This window comes from Silene latifolia, chromosome Y (genome assembly GCF_048544455.1).
Source record: "Silene latifolia isolate original U9 population chromosome Y, ASM4854445v1, whole genome shotgun sequence".
Taxonomy (NCBI): domain Eukaryota; kingdom Viridiplantae; phylum Streptophyta; class Magnoliopsida; order Caryophyllales; family Caryophyllaceae; genus Silene; species Silene latifolia.
In genome coordinates this window covers 98,371,320-98,382,509 of record NC_133538.1, presented here as the reverse complement: position 1 = coordinate 98,382,509, position 11,190 = coordinate 98,371,320, and the positions used below count along the sequence as shown (strand labels likewise).

Genomic DNA, 11,190 nt, shown 5'->3' with positions numbered 1-11,190 from the left:
AATCAGTCAATTGGTTTGATTAAAACACAATTTATTACTCTCTAAGCCATATCAAACAAATATTTGGGCATTTCTTTGGCAAATTCCATACATATTGAAGGTATTAGCTTACTTAATTTTTTAATTAGTACTTGATTAGAGTAGCTATTTACTCTAGTTTTTGATTATTCTTCCATATATATATTTCATATTTGTGTTGAACTTAGGTAGTTATTAGTGTTGTAGTTCGATTTTTTTTTTAGTTATAGCTATGGAGAGAAGTCATTTTCCCTTATTGTGTTATTGGAATGGTGAAATAGTTGAAAGAGATGGGTGTGTAAGCTATGTAGGTGGAAATGAGTCTTTTATTTTTGCTAATAATAACATGAGCTTCAATGATCTCCACAATGAGGTATACACAACCATTGGTGTTGATAGTAGTAAGGTATAAATTAGTGTTGAAAATGAAGTTTCCCAGTCTTGGATGTTTTAAGGTTGTTTCTCTCAACAATGATCGTTTTTTACAACCGATGTGGGCTAGTATATGTCATTCAAAGGCGGGATCTATGGACATTTATGTTGAGTTGGTACCAATTCAACAACCTCAAGTGAGTAATGCAAATGTAGTACTGGATGTGTCTTTTACTAGTATGTTAAATGACAATAATCTCTTTCTTAATAATTTTATGTCACCAACGCATAATGTACAAGGTTTAGGGAGTGATGATCGGTATGTGTCATTGTTAACAAATAATATCGGAGTAGAGGTAGGGGACGGTAATATTGAAGGGGATGAAGTTGAGGATGATGTTGATTTAAGACTAGAGAATGCTAGTGATGAGGATGATGAGGATGAGGAAGACATTGACCATGTGTCTTCCACTGCCCCAAATCCAGAATTCACTAGTATTTCTAAATTTGATGAAATACAAGGGAATAATTGGGCTAATTGGAAAAATGTTGTCCCATATGATGTTAGGGGAGAGTTTTCTGTTGGTCAAACATTTCCTAATAAGAGATCTTTGACGGAAGCAATTACATCGTATAACTTGAGGGTGAATCAAAGTTTCAAAATTCATGAGTCAAAGCCTCACACTGTGACATACAAATGTGGGAGAAGACCTACATCATGTAGTTGGACATTAAGAGCCACCCAAAAAAAATTGTTTCCGATGCATTTACTATTATGAGATACAATGGTGGTCATGAGACATCATGTGTAGGAGACACCATGCCTATAGACCACCGAAACTTGCGAAGAACTTTCATTAGTAATGCCATTAGGAATATTGTGGAGGTAGACTGGGGTTTGACGGTAAATGAAGTTATTGAAATAATAATTGATAAATATAACTACAATATCACTTATATGAGGGCATGGAAAGCTAAACGAAAAGCTCTTGCCGACATATTTGGTGATTGAGAGTTATCATACCAGTTGCTTCCTCGATTCTTTGAAGCTCTGAAGGAAGCTAATCCCGGTACTGTTGTTCAATTTGTAAATTATCCAACTGATGATCCAAATGTTGTGATATTTGGCCGGGTATTTTGGGCTTTTGGAGCATCAATCAAGGGATTCCCTCATTGTTGCCATATAATTATAATTGATGGGACTCATTTGTATGGCAAGTATAAAGGTGTGCTTATGGTTGCTATGGGTGTTGATGCCAATGATCAACTATATCCTCTTGCTTTTGCCATTGTTAAATTGGAGACTACGGAGACATGGTCTTGGTTTATGGCATGTAAAAGATGTTTGGTTACACAACGAAGTGGTCTTTGTATAATATCTTACAGGCATCATATCATAGGGCGACATAGGTTTTGTATAAGACACCATGCATCCAACATCAATTCAAAGTTCAAAAATAAGTCGTTGAAAGACTTGTTTAGTTGGACAGCTTTTCAGGATCAATCCATCAAGTTTAATACTGGTTTAGCAAAGATCAATGAACTTAATGTACAAACAAGGGCAGGCTTAGATAAATTACCTTTGTCAAAGTGGTCAATGTGTCACGGTGGTGCCCTTAGATATGGAATCAAGACAACCAATTTGGCTGAGGTTTTTAATAATATGCTAAAGGGAGCTCGTTTCTTACCTATCACTGCTCTTGTCAAAGTCACATTTTTTAGAGTAAATTTTTACTTTGTCCAAAGGTGTGAATTTGCTAAGGCTAGAATAATGGAGGGTTTGAAGATTTCACCCGTAGTCACCAAGCATGTTGAAAACAATTTTGAAAAAGCAACACATCATAAAGTTGAGCCCTTTAATTCAGAGACCGGTGTCTACCAAGTTAAAACTGAGAGAGGTCAAAGGACATTAGGAAAGGGTGGACATAGACATACTGTTAACTTGTCTAAAAGAACTTGTACTTGCAACAAGTTTCAGATCTACCATTTCCCATGTTCTCATGTTGCTGCAGTTTGTAGAACCTACAATCTAACCACGGACCAATTTATTGACCCGTATTTTACTTGTGGGGAATATTTGGGTTCTTACAAGACAAACTTTCATCCGGTTCCTGATGAACGTCATTGGCCTAATTGGGTTGGGGAGCATGTATTACCAGACATGTCATTGAAGAGGGGACATGGTCGTCCAAAGTCCAAAAGGATACATAATGAGATGTACGAGGGTCAAAATTAACGAAAACAAAAAATACATGCACCTTATGTCGTAAAAAAGGACACAACAAGCGTGGATATCCTCTTAAAAATCGTAAAATTGTTGGTTCTTCCGGGTAAATTTTTTATTCTTTTTATTTATTAATTAATTATTTGTTGCTTATTAATCATGATAGACTTAATTTATTTGTGTTGCAGGTCTCATGGATCCGGGTCCACTTAACCCCGAACTTCTTACATTACAAGCGGGCCACCGAAGTAAATCTATATGAAATGGGGTGGTAAGTTACTTTTTTTATATGTTTTTATTCATTATTTTATTCTTTTTAAATTAGAAAAGTGAGATATTTATTTCTTACCTTACTATGTCTAATGCAGGATCATGGTCCGTTGAAATGTAGGGTACACTTGAAAGGAAAAGATGAGTTTTATGTTCATCCTAGGGTTCGAGCTTTTATCAAAGATACTCAATTTTACGGAGTTCATCGGTTTTGTTTTTTTGTATGTTGATTCGGATTTGATTACCGCATAGGTTGAGAGGTGGAGGGAGGAGACTCACACATTTCACTTTCCTATTGGTGAAACAACCGTGACTTTACAAGATGTGAATGTTTTATTTGGTTTATGGGTAAGTGGTAAGGCGGTCACCGGTAGAAGTGACCACTATTGGCCCGCTTTGTGTGAGGAACTATTGGGATTAAAGCCATCATCAACTGAGTTAAAAGGCTTGGGTTTGAAATTGACATGGTTCAGTGGTAATTTCTCCGGTTTACCACAAGATGCTGACGATGATAGGCTCCATAAGCATATTCGTGCCTATATTCTCTATTTGATCGGGACAATCATCTTTCCCGATAAAAGCGGTAATGAGGTTTGTATCCTTTTCTTACCTTTGTTGGCTAATTTAGATGAAATTGATGAGTATAGTTGGGGCTCTGCTGCACTATCTTGTTTATATAGAAACTTGTGTGGTGCTTCTAAAAGAGAGGAGAGTGAAATATCTGGGCCAATTGTTCTCCTTCAGTTATGGGCTTGGGAACGTATTGTTGTAGGTCGTCCCAAAATTGTTAGGTCACATTTTGTAGAGAACGAGGGAGAAGTCTATTCTCTAGGCTCTGAAATGGTAGCGGGAAAGGATCCCTTAGGGTGTAAATGGTTGAGGGTGGATCGTAAGTATAAAGATCGTAGGCTTGGTCTTGTGACATGTAGAGATATGTTTGATAAATTGATGGAAACACAATTCACTTGGCTACCTTATACACAAGAGACCCTACAATATCTTCCCGATATTTGCCATGAGGATGAGGAGGAGTGGGTTGTTGAAGCCCCTTTGATATGCTTCGAGATTATCGAGATGCACCTACCTAATAGGGTTGTTAGGCAATTTGGATGGCATCAAACAATACCTCCCAATTGTAACACCAAGCCTTTACTTCATAAAACTGATAAACGAGGCAAGACAAGGGACTATGCAACTGAGTTCTCCATTTATGTGAATGAGTGGGATAATAGGAAGGAAAAAATGTTGGGTGGAGGAATTCCTTATAGTGGTTTCATGTCACACCATGATCCATACATGATATGGTATCGGGAGCACACTCGTCCGATTGTTAGTCCTCAAAATCAGATCTTAACTAACAAATACCTCCATGAGCATCACTACCATCCTAGTGCAGCTGACTTGGACACTCTTGCGGGTGGTCATTCATATATCTACCATCAAGTGACCGACTACATGTCAAATATGCCACCTACAATGGATCCTAGCTATAGAAATTTGCTACTTGACATGCAAAATACATCTCTTCATTGTTTGGAAAGTGCACATTTTGGACATCTCATCCAACCACCAAACATTCCTCACCCAAGTCCCACTACTACAATTTAAGGCATCGAGAACGCCCCTTAGAGAATGGTTGATAGCGGAACTGGTGTGTTACTTTTTTTTAGATATGGCGCGCATATATGACTCTAAAAGAGAACAGTTGTTTTTTTTAACCATTCTCTTAAATTAACAAAGAGACCGGTTAAAGTTGACCAACCGTCTTAAAAGAATTTAGAGACCGGTTACCACCAATAACCGTTCTAATTGTAAAAACAAAGAGGACGGTGGAACCTAATCACCGTTCTAGTTGTGATTCACCGTTACAAATTCTAATACTGTTCCATTACTTCTTTCAAACACCATTGCTTTCTCAAACAGTTCCATTGCTTCTTTCAAACACCGACCATCATCGTGTTTTCCCTATCTAGCACGGTCTCGCCATTGTTGTTCGTCTCGCTCGTACTCCGGCCACCACCTGGTTGTCCCTCGTCGCTCGCCTTTTCGTTCTTCGATCGTTCTTGGTCTTTGGTAAGACCACTTTTCACTACTTTTTATTATTAGTTTAAGTAGTCAAGATAATACTACAGTCCACATGATATTTTTCACTTAATTCATTAAATTGCTACTTTAATGAATTCAATTTGTGGTCATGTATAATGAATTCAATTTGTGGTCATGTTAGAGTTAATATTTGTTGATGTTAGGGTAGCGATAACAATTTAATGGTTCTCTTAATTGACGGTTTGGGGTAGGGATATGGTTAGGTTGATGGTGAGAAAGGGTTTACTGGATTTATGCTTGGGTATTGGGTTTGGGGGAGATGATGGTTAGGAGTATATGGGGAAGATGAAGGTTTGGTGGTTGGGACAAAGGGTTTAAGCAATTTGCTCATCCAGGGAGGAAAAAAAAGTAAAATTGGCTGGGACCTAGTGGAATGAATTAGAACATGGAATCAGAAAAGCAAATCTTTTTTGAAGGCTATGATTTGCAGCATTCTGAACTTCAGGAAACTTTTTTTAAGACTGGTTAATGCAAAGTTTTTTGAAGACTGGTTTCCAGCGCTGGAAAATGCGGACACTTTTTTAAAAAAAAAAAATGAAAACGATCAAGAAATAGTCACGTTAGGTCAAGGAAATCACCAAACAAATAAATTAGAACATGGACAAACCTCAGACTTAGCATGAACAACTTCCTGTAGTTCATAGGGAAACAAAGAGTTGGACCGTTGTTGTATGATTTGCAGCATTCTGAACTTCAGGATGGTCATGGTGTGCATTAGTGTTGTGGGGTCCAGGAGAGGGAATGGTTATGTGGAGTTGGTAGTCAATGGTCATGGTGTGCATTAGTGTTGTGGTGGTTTATGGTGGATTTTGGTTGCGATGATTGTCGTAGATGGAGTGGTGCTGTAGAGTTTGAAGTCAATGGCTATGGTTCTTACCTGTGAATTCGGTAATGATAGCTCGTACATCTTTTCCGTTAACTGATACTGATGTATTTTGTAGTCATCCTTTGTTAGTGCTCTATGTTTGCATGATGGATGTTCTTGTTTTTTTAATTGTTTTATACTACTCCGTTGTCTCCGTACATTACTAACTTAGATAGCTTGAAAAGTTTTAGTTAGAAGTATTTACACTCTATATCATGTCTATTATCATATCAGGAGATGGTTCATCTATGATTGTTCGCTTCAATTTCCCCGAGTCTCTTATATTTTGAATATACATTGTCTACATTTACCCTGGTGGGCTTGGCACCTAGTTATGCTTTCAGAGCAGTCTGGATGCCAATGACGCCTACGACATTTGTGAAAAACCTTGCCATTCACGGTTCCTTTGTTGCTCAAGTGTTGTTTTACAAAATTTCTCCCTTTGTATAATTCAAATCCTTACAGTTTCCTTATTTAGATGTCTCGCTAGTTCTGTATATTTTCTTATATGGTAAATTTTAGCTTTGAATACAATCTGTGTGGAATTTCCCATACTTTCCTTCCCCCCTTTTTTTTTCTAATAACTGTGCCAAAGGTGAACGTTAGGAGTCGGATGAGATTGGGAAGGGGTTTTAGCATAGGATAGAAAACTAGTTAGAGGGATGAGGTTATGGGGATATCGAAACTTTTATGAACTATTATATTCATCACCCATGTCACTCCTACTCTTATGGAATTTACACAAAACTACATAAACTAGCAATCTGAATGAACTTAATATAGCTAATAGCCAACAGTACTTATCTAGCATTGCTTTCGTCATATCATCACAGAACCAACGTTGCTTGCCTTCTCTAGCCGTGATGTATTCGATCACTGATATCATCAAGGCACTAAGGAAACTACCTACTCCAAACACACTCGTATATAAGGCTATGATTTGCAGCATTCTGAACTTCAGGGTCATGATTCGGCAGGTTGTCTAGTGCATCAGATTCACACCGAGAAGTAAACTAATCGTAATATTAATTGGTTTGTTCATGAAGTTTCTTTTGGCTTAGAATTAGATTATTACCTTTGCTTCCAGGTTTTGGGTGTTCATTACCATCATTTCAGTTATGATTTATTTGGGTACCAGTGACTTGTTTTATAGTCAGATATTAACCAATGAGTTTGTGGGATTTAGAACGAAACACCAAAATCGAAAGGCAAATCTTTCATAAACTTGTGCTGAGAAAAGATGGTTATGAGACTTTTTATGGAATTTTTCATCAGCAAAATATAATCATGGTCTCCTATTTCCAAAGTTATACACACTCATATTAACTACTTTGACCAAGTATGAGAAGCTCGAATCTCGAACAGGAAGTTTGTGCCTGTTTTAATATATAGAAAGCTGAAAATTTTGTCTTCATAAACACAAGTTTGGTTAACAACTCAAAGTTTTACATGGCTGCAAAGACTTACAAAAGCTGGTGAATCATGCTGATGAATTCAGTCCCGAAAGAAAAGTTTTACATGACTCAAATTTGGTTAACAACTCAAAGTTTTACATGGCTGCAAATTTGTTATAGGAGTGTCGTTTTAATATGTCCTTTGAATCATGGGATTTTGATTTTTTTATTGAGTTGGTGTATATGGGTTCATTTATTTTGTTTCCGGTACAAAACATTCTTGTTGCTTATTTTTCTTCTTGTAATATTTGTTGCTTTTTTCTATTATATAGATCAATATGGATCGTACGTGGATGATAGATGGGAAAAGAGGTGATCCTAAATATGATGCCGGTTTAGCTGAGTTTTATGAATTCGTTAGAAATAATGTGAAAGACACGTCTCATATGCCTTGCCCTTGTGATATGTGTCTGAATATTAAATATATGAGTTTCTCGAAAGTATCGACTCACTGGAAGATTCGGATTGGGATATGAATTCTTGTGATATTAATTCTGTGTCCGCTGACGAGTTTGATGATGAGTTAGAAACAATATTAGAGGATCGGTTAAGTAAAGACAATGTAGAATAAGATAACTCTGACCAATATCCCGATGATAAAGATGACATTCTAGGTGACGATGAAGATCTCGATGTTACTAATTTAGATGACATTACAAGCATTGTATTAGAGAAGTTAAAAGACTCCGAAATACATTTGTATAAGAGTTGTAAGAATTATACAAAATTGTCAGCCGTTGTTAAGCTATATAATTTGAAAGCAACCAATGGGTGGAGTGATAAAAGTTTTACCCACCTCCTCGAATTATTGAAGGACATGCTTCCAGAAGATAATGTTCTTCCTAATCGTACATATGCGGCAGAGAAGATACTTAGAGGAATTGGTATGAAATATGTGAAGATTCATGCATGTCCAAATGATTGTATATTATATCGCAAGGAATATGAGAGTTTGACTCATTGTCCAGTTTTTAATGAATGGCGATATAAAAAGAAAGAGGGGATCCCAGAAAATTTTTTGTGGTATTTTCCAATAATACCTAGGTTGCGACGAATCTTTGCGAATAAAGAAGATGCAAAGTTGTTAACATGGCATAAAACTGCAAAGGCTAATGATGGCAAATTGAGACACCCGTCTGATGGTTTAGAGTGGAAACTAATAGATGTTAAGTATCCCGAATTCGGAAAAGAATCAATAAATCTTCGACTTGCACTCTCTACTGACGGGATGAATCCTTATGGGAATTTAAGTAGTCAACATAGCACTTGGCCTGTACTTTTAGCTATTTACAATTTACCTCCATATGTGTCCATGAAACGGAAGTATTTGATGTTGTCTTTATTGATTTCTGGCCCTAAAGAACCGGGTAATGACATAGATGTTTACTTGGCACCCCTTCTTGATGATTTGAGAACATTATGGGATGAAGAGATATAAGTCTTTGATGCCTACCAAAATAGTGTTTTCAATTTGAAAGCAATGTTATTATGCACTATATCTGATTTCCCTGCATATGGTAATCTTTGTGGACACACTGTGCATGGGAAAGAGGCGTGCCCCTTGTGTGGAGAAGATGTTGATTCTTCTTATTTGAGGTTTTCTCGAAAGCAAGCTTTCTTAGGATACCGTCGATTTTTAGAAGAAGATCATTCATATCGCAAGCTACAAAAAGCTTTCAATGGAAAACCTGATAATCGTCCATGTCCTAAGCTATTAACCGGTCATGATGTATATCAAAGGGTGAAAGATATTAAAATTACATATGGGAAGAAGGGTTCTAAATTAGCATCTCGTGGATACAAGAAGATGTCGCCTCTTTTTGAGCGACTCCCATATTGGCGGGAACTCTCCATAAGACATTGTTTGGATGTTATGCATATTGAAAAGAATGTTTGTGACAATATTATCAACACTCTTTTGAATGTCCCAAATAAGTCAAAAGACAACACGACAGCTAGGAAGGATATGATGGATATGAAAATTCGACCCGAGTTGGCTCCGCAAGAGAAGGGACTACGGACATATTTGCCTCCTGCTGCCCATACACTCTCAAGAAAGGAGAAAATAGAGTTTTGTGAGTGTTTACATGGTGTTAAAGTGCCTGAGGGATATTCTTCCAATATTAGTAGTCTGGTATCAATGCGGGATCTCAAGCTTAGTGGTCTAAAGTCTCACGACTGTCATACTTTGATGCAACGATTACTAGCCGTAGCCATACGTTCCATTTTACCTAAAAAGGTTCGATATGCCATAACCAGGTTCTGTTTTTTCTTTAATGCCATATGTAACAAAGTTATTGATCCTGGAGAGTTAGAGGCTTTGCAAAATCTAATTGTCACTACTCTTTGTCAATTCGAAATGTATTTTCCTCCTTCATTTTTCACAATCATGGTTCATTTGACTGTACACTTGGTTAGAGAGATCAAGTATCTAGGACCTGTTTATTTAAGGTATCAATATCCTTTTGAAAGATTGATGAAAGTATATAAGGATTATACGTCTAATAGATATCGTCCTGAAGGGTGCATTGCTGAGCGTGCCATCATCGATGAAGCGCTTTCTTATTGTTATACACACTTAGCGAATTCTGAGTTACTTGGGATTCCTAAGAATCGGCATAGTTCGTGGATGATGGGCAAAGGTCTGAGAGGTCATGTTCGTCAAGATATGGCATTTGATAAGTGGCATACAACACACACATATGTTCTTCATAACGAGGATGAGGTACAACCTTATATTGAAGAACACATGGTTTTCTTGAGAGATATTTATCGAAATAAAACCGAGATGTGGATCGCAAGTGAGCACAACAAGATGTTTAGAGCTTGGTTCAAGGGTCGAGTGATAGAAAATTTGCAAAAATATCCTGATTATATATCTTCCAGATTAAGAAGACTTTGTTTCGGCCCAAATACGTATGCATCTTCTTATAGTGGTTATGCCATTAATGGGTGCACCTTTTACACTCGTGAGCAAGATGAAAAGAGTACAATGCAAAATAGTGGGGTTTGTGTAGAAGCTGAAGCAATGCACTTTTCTAGTTCAAAAGATAAGAATCCAGTTTTAGGTAAGATGCATTATTACGGAGTTATTGAAGAGATTTGGGAATTAGATTACACAGATTTTGAAATCCCTATATTTGGGTGCAAATGGTGTCAAAGTAATTCTGGTGTCCGTAAGGATGAATTAGGATTCACTTTGGTGAATCTTGATAAAATTGGACATAAGGAAGATCCTTTCATTTTAGCCACACAAGCAAAACAAGTGTTTTATGTCACCGATCCATTGGATAAAAAGTGGCCAGTTGTTTTATCCATAAGGAGTAGGTGGGATGTGGATAGTTTTGATGAAGATGTTATATTTGAGGGTTTTGATCGCAATGTATCAAGTTTAGATGATACGGATAGTGTCAATACTTCGAGTTTATATACACGTGATGATCACAATGAAGGAATATGGATTAATACCGATACCCCTTCGAGAAAACGCCCTCGTGGTGAAGACACATGAGTAAGTTTTGTTTAAGATAATTATATAAGATTATGGTTAAAACTGCTTTATAAATACTACGTTGTCACTGACTTGTAAGTAATTTTCTGCTGCATAGTTGTTTGTAGACTTTCTTTTCCATTTTCAATGGCATTAGGGCTACCTATTATTCGGTTCTGAGTTATGATAAACTAAGCAAAATGGCTCATCATTTTTGATTGCGTTTCTTTTTATCATTTTGCAGGGAACTTTATGCAGTGTCAATTGTGGGACCTTTTCCTATTGCTGTGAATAATCTGCTGGATCTTCAACGGCTGTAAGTGTCTTTATTAGCCTTGCTTCGTAGTTTTGATATTTCCTGCCTTCCTATAATTTTGATAAACACAACGAA

General features: G+C 37.0%; 1 protein-coding gene across 1 annotated transcript; it reads left to right on the top strand.

Moving 5' to 3' along the window:
- Positions 1-8,789: 8,789 nt before the first annotated feature.
- LOC141628581 (uncharacterized) lies at positions 8,790-10,820 on the top strand. Its single transcript, XM_074441703.1, has one exon. It carries the CDS (start codon positions 8,790-8,792, stop codon positions 10,818-10,820), a length of 2,031 nt encoding a protein of 676 aa, XP_074297804.1.
- The last annotated feature ends 370 nt before the right edge of the window (positions 10,821-11,190 follow it).